The sequence below is a fragment of the Aphelocoma coerulescens genome, chromosome 13, assembly GCF_041296385.1.
Source record: "Aphelocoma coerulescens isolate FSJ_1873_10779 chromosome 13, UR_Acoe_1.0, whole genome shotgun sequence".
Lineage (NCBI taxonomy): Eukaryota > Metazoa > Chordata > Aves > Passeriformes > Corvidae > Aphelocoma > Aphelocoma coerulescens.
The window spans coordinates 10833516-10854187 of record NC_091027.1 but is presented as its reverse complement, the minus strand read 5'-3'; the positions used below and the strand labels follow the sequence as shown (position 1 = coordinate 10854187).

Below are 20672 nucleotides of genomic sequence, written 5' to 3'. Positions count from 1 at the left end.
GGTCATTAAAAGCCAAAGAAGAGATCATAAGGAATAATAAGTACGTATGACATCCTGTGAAGACAAATGATAAAAGCAACTGCCCCTGCCAGCAAACGCTTCAAGGTGAGGGAACCCAGTTTTAAGAGTGTGGAGGAGCTGAGCTCTTGCTAACTCATGTCAGCAGGAGCTGTTTATCCTCTCTTCATCAGAAAAGTCAGACCGACAGCATCAAAATGTGACTAAAACCAGAGGATGATACAGGGAATTTTGGCCTACATAACTTTGCAATGAGTTCACCAAGCATTCCTGGCTCCCAGGCCTGGACTGAGTCTACTAAACTGTGCAACATTTCTTCATAATCAAATTATAGTTTATACACACACACCAAAACACAGAGACCTATATCTTCCTACAAATGCACCAAGTGTCTGCAAACAGTGGAAAGCTGATCTGATGCTGGCTGAATTGTCACTGTGGTCTCAGCTATGATAGCAAAGCTCGTGGTTGCAAAGAATCTTGACACCAGCAGCAAGAGAACGGTAAGAAATGCAAGTCTTCCCCAGCCTTGATCTCGATTCAAAAGCTGTAATAGTTCTCATAGGATTTTACAAATAAGTAGCATGTATTTGATTGCATAAAGCAGTGAAATTGCCAGTCAGGCATTTATTCACAATTTCTTAATCTAGATTGCCAGTTAAGAAAAAGTCTAGACCATTGGCCTGTTCTTTGGCAAAAGAGAAGTTGTTTATTATTTTTCCACATGCTCGGAGAATTACTCCATTTACTTAAAAAAAGGGAAGGACTGAAATCCTATTTACTCCAATCTTTATCATATTTAAACTGGCTGCTCTCTGTAGGCATGCCCTGTTCTTTTAACAACTCAGTGTTGTTGGCCAAAGTGTTGTCCAGTTACAAATGCCACAGATACACAGAATGGTCACATTGAGTTTTGCAAGTGTTTGGCTTTTTGCCTCTGAAAATAGCTACTCAGTAGAAAAATACAAATGCCATTGCATGTTCTCTCTGGGTTATAACAGGTTACAGACACAAAATCTTCACCGTTTGTGAAATCTTCTTGCAGCTTATAATTGTACAACTTTTAACAACCCCGAAAAATTAATGAAAGAGACATTAAATGTTTGGAATAAGATATGTTAAATTGGCAACTGATACCAAATTACTGCTGGACAATTTCCCATGCTGAGACTGTTCTTTCATTTTGTTACTTAAGTCTTCATCTTTATCTGTGCCCAGCCCATTCTTTTACCCACTCTCCCCTTTCTAATGTTTTTTGGCATGAGGTTTCTGATGACAAATGAAAAGAAAATCTTTCAGCTGAAGCTGTAACTTGATTATAGCAACAAAGAACCTGCAAATGGGGCAGTCATCAGACTCCAGATTACCTCCTGTCAGGGCAGGTTTTCCCCCGCCACCCCTCATCTTTAATTTTTTTAGGCTTGAGCGTGGACATCTGTATACTGTTTCTGGATACCACCAATACCTAGACAGATCCATATGCTCTTTTGGACTTTGCCAACAAAGTGCTGGGGCTGGAATCAAATATCTGTAGGTTGTGTGTAGTAAAAACAAAGTGGCAGAAGACACACAAAAATTTTAATATAAGAGGTTGTTTCAGACAGAGCTGTTCCATTGAGGAGTGTGTAGCAAGAACTCGTGGCTTGGAGCAAAGCAGCTGGGGTTTAAATGTTATTTTGTAACAAATCGGAATGGGTTTTTTTCAGTTCTTATTCTCTTTTATCAGACACTGTTGATAATGTTGTACACTACACCATGCCTGAGGCGATTTGGATGCTCCAGTGACTTGGCAGGAGTTCTTTCCTCATCCCACTCACTCATATTCATCAAGGCTTGGTAACTACAGTAGGGTGGTAACAGGCCATGGACAGACCCTTTCAAGTCAATCAGCAGCGGCACGGGAGACCAATGCCCTTCTTCATACCTGTTGTTTCCCATATGAACTAGGAAGGGAAATGAGGAAGATGAGAACATACATGTCAGTGTCACTGGACAGCTAGTGTTCTTTCAACACAAACAGCTTTCACTGTCCTCAGTGGTAAGTTTCAGAGAGTGCATCAATGCCTGTCTTTGTGTTCACAGAAACCTTAGTAAATGAATAGCAAATAATCAAATTCACTGTTTCCTTTTCAGATTGCTCCTGACTTGGGAACCAGAACTCCATAAGCACTGGCCAAGGATTACCTGACACAAAGATCAGTGTAAGATGTTCCCAACACACTGCATCCTCAAGCATAAAGTATTTGTTATTTCAGAATTTCCACCTGCCCTCCATGAAGCTTTACCCGTGGACATCCCACAAATTGCCCTCAGCTGAGAGATGCGTCCTTCAATTGGGAACTAACACATAGGAAATTGTTACTGCTTCCAGCTGAGCTACGGCTCAGGCTGCTCCTGGGAGCAGCTGGGGCTTGTCATTCCCTCTCTTTGCACATTAAATATAATATAATAATATATCTTAAAACCTTTCAATGTTAAGGTTCACTGAATTCCCAGTCCATTCACACCAGCACTCAGCACATTAAAGACTATCACAGATGTGTGACAGTGAACATGAAAAGCAAGGAAAATTGCCACTGAAGGTAAAATGTAAGTAGAGAAAGTGTTCCATCCCCACATTTAAAAGGTGTCAGGCTCCCAATTTGTTTCTGTATTGTTGATAAAGGCTGAAAAATAAGTGTTTGACTGTCACAAGGAGATCTGCAATTGCTTATGTGTACATGGCTTCTACTCTTCAGGAAAAATCTATATATGGAAGGAAAGTCCTTCAGGAAAAATCTGTGCTGATTTTTTTTAGAAGGAAAGCCATGTTAGTCTTGAGTTAAAGAGATGAAAGATGGGGGTTTAGTTTTAAAAAACTAAATGTTAAACTAATATTATTATAATACAGCAGAAAGATAATGATCTCACAGTTTTGTTTCTTTTCTACTTTTACCACTATACTTTGAACTGAAACTCTGGGAATATGCACAGTGGGGAATTTTGCTTTGGAAGGAGCAGAATTAGTGGTCCAGTATTTTGACCATTTCAGTCTTGCTCTTGATTTTGCAAAAAATAATTTGGTATTTCACTTTTAATTTCAGAAATGGAAATTTTGAGCTGCAAAATGCTGTTATAGCCAGGAGATCAATGTTCTTATGTAGCTACCTAAGTAGTGTTGTGCTATTTGCAAAAATGTAACTTTCCTGCAAAACGTGAGCTCTCACAAGATTCCTAATGATCGCTTTGCCTCCCCAGTTTTCAGGAAGTTCATCATCAGAATAAGCATATATGGTAATACCATCTGAAGAGGTTCTTCCCACTGGGAATCCCAGAATATTTTGTTTTCCTCTAGACAGGGAGAGAATTAATTTGTGTATCTTCCTTGCAGTGTGTTAACCACATACTTAGCTAGTAGTTGTTGCCAAAGATGTGCATGAATGTCCAAAGGAGTTTTTTTTTCCAAAGCTAAGAAATTAAAACCAATAGCCTAACAGCCAGATTGGAGAATGAGAAGAAGGAAATTGCCAGACTGTAATAAAACTCACAGGATACTAAACACACAAAAATAAAAATATTTCAGTGCATGACGATTATGAATCTTTCCCAGTGGGAGAGGTGAGGAATTGAGTTTTACCCTGAGGAATCTGGGATATGCACATGGTGGTAAAAGGCGTTAGATTAAAAGGCATCTTTGGGAGTGTCAGTGAACCAGAACAATTGAGGGAACATACGGGGAGGAGGAGATGTACTCTAACTCAGCTGGTCTTCCCAAATTCATGGATGTTTGAAGCAGAAACATTTAATTTCTTGACACTGCAACTCATCTGTATAAATAGCAAAACACCTCTGATTCTTGCATGATACAGATACTGTTAGTTTCCAATTAAAAAACTGTGGTAAGTGATGATGCTTTACCTTCTGCAGGGATACAATCCAGACAAAAGGCAAGCAAATTTTCCCCTCTGCATGGACAATAGGCATCCTGCTTGGCCACATCCCTTAATCCCAGCCCTGAAATTACTCGTGAAAGCCTTTTAATTGTTGGTTTTACCACGTGGAGACATTGGCTGTAACACCAGTGAACAGTGAGGATCATGACGCTCGTTTCCATTTTCTCCAGATATTTGGGAAAATAAACCCTACGGCTAAAATAGCCCCTGAGATAATTGCAGCTATTAGAGTCACTACCTACCCAAACTCAGGTACTTTTGGAGTGAGGAAAGTCTTGTTTCACGGGTCAGTCGAGTCAAGCAATTAAATTGGAATGGCAGCTTTGGTTCCTATGGAATACTTCTGGCTCCCTCATTGCTCCTGTGCCTGGCTGTAGGCTGGTGTCCAGTATGAGAATTCATGTGTGAAAGGAAAAGGAATTTATAGGCTACTAACTTTATTCCCACGGTGCATGTCCACTTCTGTGTTGTGTTCATTGCAGGAATGCTGAACAGCTGGAATAGGTGGTAAAATGAGTTTCCTTCTAAAAACCAAGAATAGGGCTTAAATTATTTCAGATCCATGAGAACTGTGACTGCGCAGATTTCACCAAAATCTGAGGGTTTTTTCTAGTTGTTCATTAATTTTTTTTCCAGCCACCTGTACCTGGGGAGTATTGACTAATCTTTTACATTATCTTTAAATATAAACTGAGCTGGTAAAGCTCTTGTTTTGCTGTTACATCTCCAAAAAAACAAAAACAAAACCCAAACTGAAGAAATAAAAGAAGAATTTCCTAATAGAGAAGGATTCATGCTTCAGTTCTCTTCTTCTTTTCTTCTCCTTAGTTACTCAGGAGAACTTTTAATCTCTGTATTTTCCATTTGGTTTCCTGGCAGGGAAACTTTGAAGATTCCCACACCACAGGAAATAATATTTTATGTACTAGAGTTGAAAGAGGATAACATGTTCTGCGAAATAACTAGTACAAACTTCTGACCTTTGGAACCATAATAGACATGATATTTGGAAATCTTACATTTACAACAGAAGTTCAAAGAGAAGGAAAAAAAAAAAGAAAGAACATTAGTTTTGATAGACTTTATGAGACTGAAACCTGTGTCTTTCCTGCCAGTTTTGGGAGCACCTTATATTCTCTCTGTTGTGGATGCAGTGTAATGACTGTGATGTTAAGAGTAGCTGTTCTTTAGATCCCAGCTGCCCATCCCATGGTGGTTGTGCCTGCAGTGATACCAGGCACAGCGTTAAAATAGTCTACAGTGGAGGAAACGCCGCATTTCCTCAGATTTTTTTTTTTTGGAAGAAAACACTAGAAATATTATAAAACAATGTGGAAGGGACAATCAAGTCCTTGAGCACAACAATGTAATTGTGCCATAAAGGGCAAGTAGTAAAGAGAACGGGAAGGGGTAGCTGGAGAAAGGGCAGAAACAAAAACACTCTTAGTTATTAGGAAGGAAAGAGGAAAAAATAAAAGGGCAAACTCAAGTGGTGTGCCTGCAAAGCTTTGATCTCATAAATTTACAGAATCGGACTTGCAGTAGGAAGGAAAATCTTGCGAGGCGTGTTTGGTATGTGGCTGCTTCCTGTTGTCCCTGAGGGCGTCAGGACCAGGAATGCAGGGCTTGTAGGTAGTTTATAAAACCCCACAGGATTCTCGAGCTGTGGGAGCACCTTCGTTGTATTTAATGCCGAGGTCTGTATTCGGCGACTGCGGGCGGGGAGCAGGACCGTGCCTGGCCGGGCGCTCCGAGGCCTCGCTGGGGACCGCGAGGATGGGGCCACTCCTCCAGAAGCGACCTAAGCCAAAGGCTTGAAGAAGTTCAGGAATCACGGAGGTCAATATTCTATGAACTGTTGTGTGAGGGAAAGGGGCAACGCACGCAAACTCAGGGGGAGAGGTGCCATGACAGCATGTTATGCCTGATCACGGACACTCTGATCCCAAGTGATGCAGAAAATGCTTTATTTCGGATGTAGATTAATGCAGAAAACGCCTTATGTCGAGTGTACAGGCAGCACAAAAGCGACTTTCAGAAAAAGCCCACGGCCCCCTGAACGCTCGGAGACGGCGCCCCCACAAGGCGCAGGCGCCAGGTCCCTCCCAACCCTCGCGAGCCTTCGCCTCGCGCCGGCCTCGGCCCCGGCCCCGGCTCCACCCCCCACCCTCCCCGCGGCGCGTGGGGCCGGTGCTCGCCACAGCCCCTCCCGCCCCTCCCGCTCCTCCTCCGCTCCGCCCCTCTCTCTTCTTGCTGATTGTCTGGGTTGAAGGGCCCGCTCTCGCTTTTTTCCGTAGTGGGGAATGCGTGGTGGGTGACCGGGACGGGGGGTCTGGGCGGTGGTGGCGACTCCCGGCGTGTTCAGGGGAGACGCGGGCTCGTACCCGGTCGTGGGATTCCTCTCCGGACCTTCTGGTGCCGCGCCGCGGAACAACTCGCCCGCCCGCATCGCTTTGTGCGGGCGTGGAGGGCGGAGCCTCGGGGGCCGAGTGCGCGGAGAGTCCCGCTCGGGCCGGTAACTTCGCTCACGGAGCGCTCGCGCCGCGATGGGGAGCGGCGTCGGCCGCCCCGGGAACGCACCGGGAGCCGCCGTCGCCCGCCCCGAGCGCCGCCGCCGCCGCTGAGCCCGAGGCGCCCGGAGCGCCGCCCGCCTGGTGAGCAGCCAGCCCGGCGGCGGGCACCGCGCCCGGTCCCTCTCCCGCCCCGGCCTCCCCCGGTCCGCTCCCGCTCCCCGCCCGGGCCCCAGCGCGGCGAAAGTTTCGGGGCGCGTTCCCTGCGGGGCCGGAGGGCGGCGGAGCCCGGGCGGGAGCCCCGGCGGGCCGCGCCGGTGTGATCGCGGCGCGCCCCGCGGCAGCGCCCCGCCAGCCGCTCTCGAGGCGCCGCGGGGCGGGGGGCGCAGGGCTGGAGGATGAGCGCCCCGGTGGAGCCCAGGATCAAACAGGCGCTGCGGAAGAAGCCCGCGGAGCGCACTCCGGAGGTAAGGCGTCTCCGGCTCCTTCCCAGGGAGTCTTTTTATTTACTTTCTCACTTTTCCTTTGCGTAAATCCGTGTTCCGACAGCCTAGGGTCCGCGGTGCGCACATAAGACCGGGCTGGAGCACAAACTTCTGTCTGGAGCTCGGTTATTTATTTATTTTTCTCCAAAGTTGGCCCTCTCGGGACCAGCAGTGGTTTAAACGCCCAGTAACACACTGGGTACAGGCACAAGGCTCTTCATGAAGTACTTTGGGCCAGCTGTCGGAAGAAGAACAAGAAGAAGTAGATCACCGAAAAGTAAAATGTTGCATGTTTCAGTGATGCAAAACTTATGGGAAAAGTTAGGGAGCTGAAAGTCTTTGCTTACCTGTACGGTGATGCAGATTTAAACAAAACCAAACTAATTATGCTGCCCAGACTTCATAAAGATGTTTCTGCAGTGAGTGGGAGTATAGAAATGTGTGAGGCTGGTAAGCTAAAATAAAATGCATTTTCTAATTAACTGCCTTCTCTGTCCCTTCCCCACAAGCCCACAAGCCGGTCTGTAGTCAGCCATGTATTTTTGGGAATAGTAATGTCATGGAGCATTAACTTAATAATGAAGTAAGTTTGATATAATTTGCATTTGTTGAAGGTCTGATTGGAGTTTGTTTGCTTACTTACCCTTTGCCTTCCTTTATTTGTTTCCCTTGCTGTGATTTTTTTTTTTAATGTGCTCAAGAATTAGTGCTGTGAAGTGATACACTCTTGAGTTTTTCTCTTGGAGACTGGGAAACATCTGTTCTCCCTTGATACTTCAGTGGATAACAGAATGTTCTGCCTAGTCTTCCTTATAAGTTAGGTATGGAAGGGCTACTCAGGGAACTGCTCAGAGGCTGCTCTGGAGTGCATCCTACCGGGACAGAGCCCCTATTTACCTTTCAAGTCAGTCTAGTGAGTGAAATACAGAAGTTCAGTCCCAATGGTTACTCACTTTGGGATATCCAACACATTCCTCCTTGTGTCTCTAAATTAATGATGAGGTAGTCTCTGTGTCCATTCTCTTTTCCTTATTTTTAGCACTCTCCTCTTGCTTCAGACATTTCTTTCTTTCTCTTCAGCTGGAGTCTTCAGTTAGCAAAATTCCTCTGCTAGTGTGGCTTGCAGTGTTGGGCAACTGGGTTCATCACAGAAGTGTCATTCATGAGTTGGCATTCTGTGCTGGCTTGTCATGGCTTGGACTTTGGGAAACAGGTAATCTGGCCTGGCCCAGAACCTCTGTCCACCGCTCCTACTTGCTGTACCAACCTCTGTGGCTATGTAGGGCTTTTTGTTCTTTTTTTAAGCATCCCCAGTTTTTCCCCCAGCAGCTGTCATGGAATTATTTATGGTTATCACCTAGTTTAGGCTAAAACTGCCTTAAAATAATTATTTTACTTAACCTTGTAGTGTTAAACTGTCAGATATCATGACTGACTGCTTGTGGGTTTGTGTGCATTTGTGTAGGTTCCCATTGAGAGTGACATCAGGGTTGTGTGCAAGTTTGAATTTGCCAAGGTATCTTAGTTGTGGGGAAAAAAAATCTAATCTTTGCTAATCTAGGTAATGGTACTTCTAAAATGATTTTTAAAAAATCTGAATTCCTTTGTTTATTTGGCCCTGTTTTGGCAGGCTTTTAGAGACACTGCACAGTGAGACTACTGGTGATTAAAATTATACGTGTACTTAAAACTTGGCAGGGTTGGGTCCTCGGTTCTTGCTGCCTGTTGCTGAGTAGGTAATTACAATCAAGTCACTTTTGTTTTCTTGGGATGCTTTTGTTTACATGCATTTAGAAAGAAAAGCTTTTCCCTAATTTGATAGCAGGGTATACCTGGGGGTCTGTGCTACCTGCTCAGATACAAAGCGTGAAATCTCCTGTCACAGTCACGCTGGCAGATTTTCCAAACATCTGCTCTGGGATGTGAGGACAGATGGCTATAGGGTGATAAGTGAACTGGAGAAAGCCATTGCAATTTTATTTATTTATTTATTTATTTATTTATTCTCAACATCCTGACTTATCCTCTTTCCTCTGTAGGCTGCAAGACTTGAGGCAGGGAAGCTGAAACCTGCTTAGTGCAGCCATTAGGATCATACCCAAATTTTGGGTGTCCCTGCACAGGATGAATGATCTGGTGACTCCTGTCTTGAAGTATCCAGTTGTACACAGGCAAAAAGTGTGGCTTCATTTCTCCCCTCCTACTCTGGTGGGAGGGTATCATCAGCTCCTCCCACACAAAATCGGCTGCACGGGGCTGCTTGTGCACTTGGACTGCGTTTTTGTACAGGAACCCCCTCAAATTCCCCAAGCCATGACTGGTATTTTATAATAAGCAAAAGCTGCTCATCCACATGAGTTTCAGTCGTTTTCAGTCCCTCTCTGCCCCTATCTCTGTTTCTGCTCCTGCAGTTTATATGAGCAGTTTACCTGGGTATTTATTACAAATTACAGGGTTGGGGCTGTGCTGATTAGTAGCATGGTCTGGTGCTTTGTTCCTGTCATCTGTGTAGTCTCTGGAAAAATACAGATAAACCCTCCACATGCCAGATTTTGCTTACAAGTAGTACAATTATCCATATGATTTTAATTGTAGGTCTTTTTCTTGGCAAAATGTTTTAATTTCTAAGAACTACTAAACTAAGCAGGGAGATATTAAAATACTTTTATAATTTACTTATTTTGAAATTTATCTCAGTGTCTTGCTCAAGTAAGTATTTTAGTTCTTGATGCTACAAATATTTTGTTTGGAAAAATATGAGTTAGGGCAAGTTTTCAGCGTTGTGGTAACATTCCAGTGTTTACTAATTGTTAAAGTGTATAAGTTATGCATATTAGGCATGTACACACTTGATTTTTTTTTAGTTGTTGTTGCTCAGATACTTCATATGTTACAATCTTTAATTTATTTGCCAGAGGGAATTATTTCAAGGAATTTGTAGGGATTGTAGCAAAAATTTAATGATGTGTACATTTTTATGTAATTGCTGTTGTGTTGCTCTGTTTAGAATCCTTTTTGAAACTACCAAAGGCTGGCAAATATTTTGCTCCCTCTCCTCTCCCTTTCCTCTCCCTTGGTCCATCACTGGATGTGCATATTGTTCATATGTGATGCAAGTGACTTCTCATGTGGAAAGAGTTCCAGAATGTCTCCTAGTGGTTTGATGCCTGTTTGTGTAGCACATGCTGCTCTAGGATTTGAGTGAGTCCCATTTAGTCAAATCTTGCTGGTTCCCTGATGGCCTGTGACCCTGTGCTGACACTGGAAATAAATCTGTATACCTGTCTCTCAGGTATGGCCTGAAAGTGCAGAATTTGTGAGGCTTCTCTCAGATGCTAGTTTTGATAACAGATTATCCTAACAAATCATCCCTTCTGTCTTGTCAGACAGAGGAAACTGTGGCAGTAGTTGGATACTTAATCAGTCTAAAAAAAAATCATGCCTATACTTAAACAATAGGATTTTGTACACTTGTTTAATATTTTAATATCTGCATTTTTCTCCCAGGGTTATGGAGATGTCTACGTGGTGCTAAATCTGTGAGTGTTTATACATGCAGATCCTTCAGTGTTTGCTTGGAAATATGGGATTTATTGTGCAATGTTTTTGCTGTTTCTTGTCACAGGTGGGGGTATTAGTAATTTGGAAATATTTTAATAGGAGAAAATCTTTTGTTCAAAGCAGTAGGAGGGAAGGATGAATGCTTGTGCCACCATGTGTGTGCTCTCATTAAAGGTTTAATTTTTTCTGAGGCCCAGAATTCCTTACCAGATCCATACAAAGGCTCTGATGTCGGTCTTTAGAGGAGTTGTTCATGCTGCCACAGATAAGGGCTCAGTGGTTGATAGGGCCAAACAGCAAATGATTGTGCTCCTTTTTCTTTGTCTTTCCTTCTCCTCCATGAGCATGCTCTCTTCCATTTTTAATGGAACCTTTTCCCAATATAGTATCTTTTTAGTTTTTCATGACTTTGTTCTAGACAGTGTTTACTTTCGTGGTTCAGAAAGCTTTGCCTTTATTTGACTTCAAAGAGTTGGAGTTTATACTTTGAGCTCTTGTATTTTCCTAACTTCATCTTGCAGTAGTTCTTGATTAATGTTAATTTGACTTCATTTGGCAATACTAATTCCGTCTTCTCTTCCTGTTCCCTTTTTATTAATACAGTGGAAAGAGGAAAAAACCTAATTTGCAGAGTTGGGTCTGCTGTTTGGAGTGTGTATGTGATGCTTCTTGATGGCTTAGATATAGAGAAATAGATCTGCGTGAATGTAAATCATGCACAAATAGTACATTGATGGGCATTATAAAATAGCTGTAATAAATAAAATAAATTATTGCTGACAGCATAACAAAGGCACTCTTGTACTGTAGCACAGCTGAGCCAAACAGAGGAGAACATCTGCTTCTTGTTTCCAGAAATAACTGGTATTTTGAAGTGTTTTTTTTCATCTTATTAATAATTTTCTCAAAATATGGTAGGTGAAATGGGATTAACCGTTGTTAAAATCTATTGTTTCTATAATCTGAGGTGAGCTTTTAGGAGTGTAACTGTATCAAGGGTGTTGGTTTTGGATAGCCTTTGAAAGTAATTAGAATTGTAGAGTCACCACAAAAGTGGAGATGCTTGCAGTTACTGTAAAGCCAAAAGAAATTTGTGTTAAATGAAGTTGCAGATGCTAGTATCTATTAAATAAAAACCCCTTACTGTTAGTATGTGGGCCTCCAAAACAGGGACAGAGGAGTGATGGAAACCTGACTCCTGTCATAATTTTCTACTACCTAACCTCTGTGTTACACTTTCATTCCCAATTTTTGGTGATCTGTTCTTTTATAGGTGACACTTTGTAAGACTTTGTCATGCAGGTAACGGTTCTGGAGCTCAAACTGAAGATGAGGAGCAGCCAACTGTTGTAAAATCCTTGAGATTGTTCTGTGTCTTTCTGCTTTAGTATCTTTGCCAGAGAAATCTCCTGAAAACTTGATCAAAGATGCACTGACCAGTGCTACATAACTTTGATCTCTCACCATGCAGAGACTTGGGCTGCTCTTGGCATGTGATTATGTTGGGAAGCTGGAAAAGACCTTTAAAGTGGAAAAATTAGTTATCACTGGTGATAACCAAAGTGATAGGAACACGTACTAACATGCCTGCAATTTATTGCTAACGAATTCCTTCCTGGGTCCTTGTGTACCCTGTGCAGATAGCCTTTCTGTGCTCATAGGGCAACAATTATCTTTTACAGTTAGAAAAACATAAAACCTTGTAATATGACTAATTTATAAATAGTTCTGTGAAGGAAACAGTTGCAGTTTTATTTATGGTCATGGTATGATTGAAAAATCACATGTGCAAAAATTGTTTCATGGACAAAAATGTTGAGTAACTGCAGCTTTAGAGAAAGACGCTGAGAGTGCAAGCATTTCATTGACACCATATTCCATCAGCATCTTGCTAGGACTAGGAAAGACTTAGACTTGCGAGGTTTTCTTAAATATTAGGTTAGTCTCTTTAAATGAAATGCGTTGTAAAGCTTTTTTATAGCCGCCTACTAAAACCAAAGTTCAGAACAGAGGTACATGAGGAATGGCACATTGAGGATCATAGTGGTGGCTGACACCTCTTAAGATTGAGTCTTATTCGAAAGCAGACTATAGTTCCTGTGTTAATGAAGTTGAAATTCTTATTACTTTTAATGAAACAGTCATAAACCTTCTTTCTTCCTTCTGCGCTTCCCTGCCACATAGCTTTCAGTTGAAGGTAAAACAAAACCACTTTTTTTTTTTCCCAGCTGCTCATTAAATTAATGTATTTAAGCTCATGGTAAATACAGCATTGACAATCCTGGGGGATTGTCCAACAAGCCTCAAAGCTTGGGGAAAACGGTGTCTCTTCACCTGTCAGCTTGATGGGTTAGGAAGTTTTTAGTGTTTAGATTTTCCTCTATTTTGTCTTGTGCTTTAGGTGGGTAACCACCGGGTCCCGCCGCTCCCCACTCCGCCACCGACAGTAGTTGTCTCTTATTCTATTTCTTAAGATCTCAATTAGATCTGTGGTTTTCCTGTAATAAAAAAAGCCAAGCATGCAAACTGTTGTTTTACCTCAATAAATGCTGCTTGATAATTAATTTTCATAAACTTTGTGTTTGCACCTTGTTTTCTGAGGTGATCAAGAGTGATGTTCTTTGACAGATGTATTTTTATCTTTTATTCCAAAAATTCAGATAAATACCAATTGGTGCATGTTGGTAGTAGTTGTTCAGTCTTCCTAAACATCCCAGGGAAACCAGTGCAGATAAAATGTGGTGTCCCCCTCCCCAAGATTGGGCAGGGTGAAATCTCTTCTCTGGATAATTGAAATGAACCTTGATTAGCATCTTTAATCTGTAACTGATCATAGGATTGACTTTGAATTTACAAAATCTTACTTAAAAATCAGTTGTGTTTGTTTTTTTTATGTTTTCATTGCTATGTGGACACAGGTCCGTGCTCATGACATACAGTTAAATTATTGGCCAGAGGTACTCAACAACGTGGCGTATATCAGTATCCAAATAATTCAGATCATCACTACTTGGAACCTTAAGTACAACACACTTTCTGAAGCTGAAATCAGCCCTAAATTAGGTGAACATAAAAAATAAAATCCATCTGCTGTTTCAAATAAACCAAAATACAATATTGGAACATTTACCAGCTTTAACAAATGTTAATATATGTAAATACCCAGCTATATGGGCTTCAATATCTGTCTTAGCAAGGTTTTTTGCTCGTTTTTGAACATTTTTTTGAGTTTGTTGTTGTTGTGCTTTCATCAGCAAGCCTGAAGGTGTTGCTCATGTTAGTCTTTGGATTATTTATGTCTTAGAGACACAAATAACATTATGTTAAGTCTTGGACAAGGTACCTTGTTCACAGAGGCAGGATCTGGTCTGGCTGTTCTGCAGCTATTGTCTGGTTGGAATACCTGCAAGGAAACTTTGCTGGTAGTTCTCAGAAATAAGTATTTTTTCCAGCTTTCCTAACAGTAAAGCCTGTTGACTTCAGTCAGACATTGATTTGTGGTCCCAATGAAATAAATCAGGTTTCGGGGAACTGCTTTAGTTTTGAGTACATTTACTGGCTTTACTGAAGTGACATTGACAAGATTTTTCTGAAATTTAAAGTCTGTCTAACAAAGTTTCCTTGTTCAAAAAAATGTAATATTAAACAAGTAGAGAAAATCAGCATGAATGTTTTGGGATGGGTGAGTGTTTTGATTTTTTAGAGTCCATATTAACCTGTTTTGTGGTTGAGGATGTTGAGCACTGTCCTGGAAAGGAAAATTTGGGCAGGGGTGAAAGGAGTAAAACAAACTGTGATGGAGACAGGGAAACATTGTGATGTTTAAGTTGCCTTGGAGTAGGTGTATATAATTTGTTAATTATTTTTGGAAGATCGTTGTGAATCACAGCTGTTTAAAACAAAAGAAGTCAAAACCAAACCCACAAAAAATGAAGTGCCAAGGAAAGCAAACTTTTAATAAAAATTCTGGGAAGTAAATTAGACTGAACATTCAGTGTTCATCACCTTGTGTAGGTGGAACACGCATACGGTTGTTCCATCTAATACCTGTGACTTTGAGGTATCTGATCTCCCTGGCAGCTGGGGGATGATCAGGGCTTCTTCACTGGTTAAATGAGTATTTGATACTTCTATCATTGCGGTGTAAAGTCATGGACATTGCTTCTGTAAGTGTCTCTGTGATTGGCTTGGAGCAGCGTTGTTAAAACTGGTTGGGATCATGTTGGTTTCTGAGATACCTTCTTTAAATATGGCTCTCTGAAAGGTCCTTGGGACTGTGTTGCTGCTGCTTTTCCTGGTATGGGTAGACCCTGGGGTTTTTGTTTGTAGTGGTCACTCACAGCTGTGTCTCTAAGCCAAACATCTTGTCACCCTCTGGGAAGAATGGTTGGCACGCTTTAGCCTCTCCTTGTGCTGATACTGTGCAGTGGAGTCTCTTACCTCTTTGTCACAGAATCACAGAATGGTTTGGATTGGAAGGGGTCTTAAAGACCCTCCTTTTCCAACCCGCTGTCATGGGCAGGGACACCTTCCACTAGACCAGGCTGCGCTAAGCCCAGTCCAACCTGGCCTTGAAAACTTCCAGGGATGGGGCATCCATGTTCAGTGTTTCACCTTGGAAGAGCAGGAGTGTACAGATGTTTTGTGTCTGTGACAAGTGATGCTGTTTGGTTCTCTGCGCAGAATTGGAAGGGTTATTCTAAGTTATCTGCCCTGGCCCTTTCTTCCTGCATGTTTCACTCTGCTCTTGGGCCATGACTAATGAAAATTCCTTCATCTAGTGTAAAGTCTGCTCACCAGAACATGGATGTATTAAAAAGGAGATGAAATTACAGTGCACTAAAAACCCTGTGGACAGTGGTTCATGTGTATTGGCATTGTTTGCAGAAAGTTGAGGGTTTGTGTGTAGTGACTCACTGAGTTACACATCACAAGGTAAAAAGCTGTTCCACTATCCTTGTTTGTCTCCTGCATGTAATTTCCAATTCTGATTCACTGAAATGAAGTGGTGAGCAAGAATGTGGTTCTGTTATGGGATACAAGTGAGTGGATATTTTAAAGCACTGGCTCAGCCTTTTTGAACATGTGGTGCACCTATTCCCAGTGCTAGTCCAGTTTACATGAAGAAATGTGAGTGCAGTTGGGTCTAGCTGAGAAAGAGCTACAAGTTAACCGTGGGGAACTTGAGGAATTGTATTAGAATCAAAAAACATCCTAAGTTGAAAGGGATCCACAAGGATCATTGAACCCAACTCTTGTCCCTGCACAGGACCACTGAAGAATGAATGGAGCTGATGAGCGCAACTGGTGCCTTCCAGCATTTCTTGTGTCTAAGTCTTGGTGGAATTGTTGAATCTGAATATCCTACTTAAGCGTAATGGTTATGTTGTATCTCTTGTGTGTAGTTACACAAAAAAGTCAGAGGCTGTTGCCTAAACTAACTTGCCTCTGCACGTTGGGGTTCATTTGAAGGAAGTAAGGCCACAGCAAAAGTGGTAGCAAAACATTTTGGCTTTGTAATTTGTGTGTCAGCGTCTCTTGCTTTCTATGACTGGTCTATGCGCCTGTTTATGTGTGGGTGTCTGCTGCACACCTTGTGTATATAATTTTTAGGTATCTTTTCTCCAAGATATATGTACAATAAGGATTTTAAAGGAAATTATATTCTAAGGCACTCTTATATGTATGACTCTTGTATGAGAGGAAAGAAGATGATCGCAATCTGTGTGTGTTGATGGCTCTGCAGAGCAAGATAGGTCAGAGGTGCTTGCAGGAATTCTGCTCTCAGACCTGGGGGGAGGAACTTTTCCTGATTGGTGATGGCAGGCATCAGTGTCCTCCCTCTGGAAGAGCTGTCCTCAGCCTAAAGGAAATGCTCTTGAGTATTTTTACAGAATCACAGAATCACTAAGTTTGGAAAAGACCTCCAAGATCAAGTCCAACCGTGAACCCAGCAGCACCATCGTGTTTACCACTAATCCATGTCCTTAAGTGCCTTGTCCACACAGTTGTTTTGAACGCTTCCAGGGATGGTGACCCTTCCACCACCCTGAGCAGTCTGTTCCAGTGCTTGACAGCCCTTTCCATGAAAAAAGTTTTCCTAATATCCAAGCTAAATGTCCTCTGGTGCAGCAGAGGTCATTTTCTCGCATCCTGTCGCTTGTTACCTAGGAGAAGAACTTCGTGTCATTCTTTCTTCACCCAGAGTCTGGTATGTGTAGGAGCAGCTCTGTCGGAAGCCCCTGTTGCCCAGGCATGGTTTGATCTCTTTTTATTGCTTTTTTGTTTTCTTTTTTAAAGCTTCTGCTGCTGTTGCAATCCTAATACAGAGTGATTCTCAAGCACAGATTTCATTAACATTGTGCCTTTTGGTTCAGTGCTGGCTGGTTGAAGGAATTTGAGAATCTGGTGTGAGTGTAGGTAAGACTATGTAACCAAACATTTCTAGAATTCATCAAGTTCTTAATCTGCCTGTGAAGTTATTTTCAAAGCACAAAGTCTTCTCCAAGTCTCCATCCCTTTTCCTTCATCTTGTTCAGAAAGTTTGGTGTCTGATATTGATGCTATCCTGTATCTGCCTTGAGGTGATTGTTTTGCAACCCCTGTCTCTTTTCAGGCGTTCAGGGGGATGTTAGGATGTCCTGAGAGGGCTGCACATCCTTTCTGTTCTTTTTATTTATATTTTGTTCCAAGAAGATCTTTAGAAGATTCACTCAGTGGTTCTGGGGTTTTCTGGACTGATGATATAGTTGTCAGCAAGGCTTTTGTGTTGGAGAGATGATTGTAAAACAAGCTCACTGTTTTCACTGTGTGCTTCAGAGCATACTAGAAACTTACACAGACAGTATTTAGAGATATTTTTCAAGCTGTTGGCCAAAGTAACTGTAACTAAAACCCAGAGATCACAGCAGCTTGTTTCATGATAATCTTCACACTAAATGCAGGATATAGGACTCAGCAGATGTGATTGTGCAGACTAGGTCATACATTAGTATTGATCAGATATTTTAAGGCCTAGTTCTCTAAACTGTGATGGTAGGGTGGTGGTAAATTTAGCTTGTAGGGGGCTGAAAAATGACTCAAATTTCTGCCCATTGTTGTCACAGAAGACACTCAGTGCTCCAGAACAGCTGTGGGGACCTTGTGAGCCGCAGCTGGTGCCAGTGGGCAGGTGGTGCCTGCAGTGTTCCCTCTCTGTTCCCCAGCCTGCAAACATGGAAAGCTGGGGACAACTAAACTCATACCTGTAACTTTCCAAGATAAGATTGGTTTGGTTCTTTCCAGAAGGTAATATGACTTCTGCTTCATATAAACCCTGTTAAAGGAGCAAGTGGAGTTAGAGTGTATCAGGATGGCTGTTCCCAGTGATCTGCCAAGGAGCATGTGAAGTGTTACTGCTCCAAGATTACTTTTCCTGTCCTTGCTTCTACTGTTCCTGAAAAACTGTTTTTTCATTTTATTGACAGTTGTGACAGCCCTGAGAGTAAAACCAGAAATTATGGTGAAGTCTTGAAATTTTTTCTTGGAACTTACTTCCTTTAGTATATACTTTTCCCTGTGAAGTAGGGTCATGCACTTAGTTTCCTCTGTGGAGTGATAATTTAACTAAACGTTTTCATGTATGAATTAAAGTTTAAATGTGTAATGTAATATTTTTCTACAAAGCTATTTCTTATTGTAGTATCTGAATTTAAAAAACTTAGTTCATGGACTGATTAGGTAGTAAGAGTGTGTTTTTCAATGCTTAATCTGACCTAAAAGATGAGCCTAGTGCCTTGTTACTGACCTTGCAATAGGAACTTGGAGATACTAGAATAGTGAAAAAGGGCCAGAAAAGGGTGTGGAAGGAGGTGGGAGAGAACTGCAAGTTATACTTGGCATTCAGAAAAGTTGCCAAATGGAAAAAAACACATTTCTTTTCTGCTTTTGTTCTCCAAAATGCAAAGGGTGGAGGATAAGCAGTCAGGATGTGTAGGTGTTAAATTCCTCACAGAAACAGTATTAAAGCTGCAAAACACTGTAGTGAATAAAAAGGTAACTATAAAAATTTTTTTTCAAAAGAAAATCTCTTCAGACAGTATACCCAAACTTATTTTGTATAAGCTTCAGAGAGGAGTTTTTCTGTAATGTTTATTTTAATAAACTGTTTCTTGTGTCACGTTGTGTAAGGAGAGCTGGATATCTGTCAACAGTGAAAATAAACAGTAAGAGAGTAGTAGCCTTAAGGAACTTGTGTGTATGTGTGCTGTGAGAGGAAACTGAGGTGACTGTGCCCAGGTTTTGCCCGCTTGTGGGCAGCCCCGTTTCTGAGGAGTGGAAGGGAGGAAGCCAAACATCTGTAAGCAGCTGTCTGACATCCCTGCCGTGCTGCTGAGTGCACTGATCACACACTGCTGCTGTTTACTACATGGCTCAGTCTAATAACCCTGGTGCGCAATGGCTGATCCTCCTATCCCAAGAATGTAAAAAGCTGGCAGTCTTCAGATGGAAGTGAGTCCCTTGGCATTAAAAGGTGGCTTGTGGTGGTCTTGTCACTGGCAAAGAAGCTGCACACTTCTCAGGACCATTCCAGATAAGCTTCTAGTTTGCAGGGAAGTGCAAAACACTTTGCCAGGCATGTGCGAAATGAGTTTTTGTTGAGAAGTGTATTAAGATTAGCTTGATAAAGTCTGTCCAGGGCTTTGATGCCCTTCCTTGTAAGAGGTCCGATATTGCCATAAAAGAATTCTGCTCATGTTGGTATTGCCAGACAAGCTGTTTCTAAAACTTGGAGGTCTTCTTGTTGCAATGGCTCCAGGCTTAAAATATAGAGTGTTTTCCTTTGTTTGATGGTACTGTGATACACCCTTCTTCCTCTTTTGATGATTTCAATGCAGTATTTTTGGAAATACCCTGAGTTCAGGGAAGCATGCACAAATTAGTTAGCATTCTGCATCTGGTTTCTTGAGGTTCCTTAGCTCTGCTAATTATTGGTTAGCTTTTAGCATGTCAGGAGTGTAGCAAATTCTTGATGAATAGAACAAAAATAACTGCCTTAAGGGATGCTCTCTTCGTAATCTTTTTGTGCCTGATTAAAGCATTGACATTTAAGCAGTCCATCCTTCAAAGACTGATCATTAATGAACCTTGAATGTTGGTCCTGTTGGTCTGGAGGGAAGGAATTCCTGTGGTGGTGTGTTGTGTTGCAGGCACATACAGTTTGGCCCTTGTGGCCAAATATGAATTCCTATACAGAGAGAGTTCCAGAGCTGTTGTTATGTTTTTTACTTTGGCAGTTTGTATTTGAGGGAGCTGAGGAGTGAGGTTTGTCTTTGTAAACTGTATCATGGGTTTAGTGTTGAAAGGTGATGGTACTGTTTTTGTTCCACTTCAATTTTGGGAGCTTTATGATGCTCTTGTCACAAAGAGTTGTGCATGCCAATGGCCACTAGATACTGTGGGAGGTTATTCTACTAAATGTCATTTACTTGATCCTGCATTTTCAGGGTTCTTTGTAACATGTCCAGCCTCCAGTAGGCTGTGTTGATTTGGCTGAGTAAAATTGTTCTTTCCAACTGTTGCAGAAGAAGTTTCTGTTCCTGTTTCCCATTTGAAGTAGGAAGGAAACTGGCAGTCCTATGTCAGACTGCTGACCTCCTGTTAAACACATTTACTGCTTCCCTTGTGTTGATAGAAAGGCTTCCTTCAACAAACTCCTCTACAGATGCCGTTATAGGTGACTTACAAGATGCCTGTCAAAGTCTTCTTGTTCTGGTTCTTCCAAACAGACGTGCAGGGATTAAAGGGTATCATCCAGCTGGTGTGATCATTAGAAACGATCTCTTATCTTGTGTATCTGGCTACCATACTACCATTTCACCCCAATTCCTGAGGCATTGGGGTACATTTCCTGGTGAAGTCCATGGCTAAAGAGAGGAACTTTTTTCTGTTTTGTTTCCCCTCTGTTCACATTATGTAGATGAAGGTGACTATGGAGTATAGCAGACCTGTAGTTAACAGGTGCTTCATAACCTATCAGAGCTGAGTACAACCATGTTTTTAAGAAAAATTGAGAATTTCCTTTGTGTTTAGTTTGGGTCTCTCAAATGCAGCAAATCTGGCTCTGTAAAATCTGGAGGTCATGGACTTCAGTGTTTCGTATGGCGAATAGTAATGTTGCTTTGATT

General features: G+C 42.0%; 1 protein-coding gene across 9 annotated transcripts in view; it reads left to right on the top strand.

The window, feature by feature from the left end:
- Positions 1-2467: 2467 nt before the first annotated feature.
- Positions 2468-20672, top strand: part of RAPGEF6 (Rap guanine nucleotide exchange factor 6) — a 129780-nt gene continuing 111575 nt past the window's right edge. For 7 of the 9 annotated variants that reach the window (XM_069028713.1, XM_069028712.1, XM_069028718.1 and 4 more), the window contains exon 1: positions 6184-6927. In XM_069028713.1, the coding sequence (XP_068884814.1) occupies positions 6859-6927 (69 nt within the window). In that variant the 5' untranslated portion in view covers positions 6184-6858. Of the gene's footprint in view, positions 2608-6183; positions 6928-20672 lie in introns of those variants that run through there. The other 2 variants (XM_069028716.1, XM_069028714.1) reach the window with 1 other exon arrangement.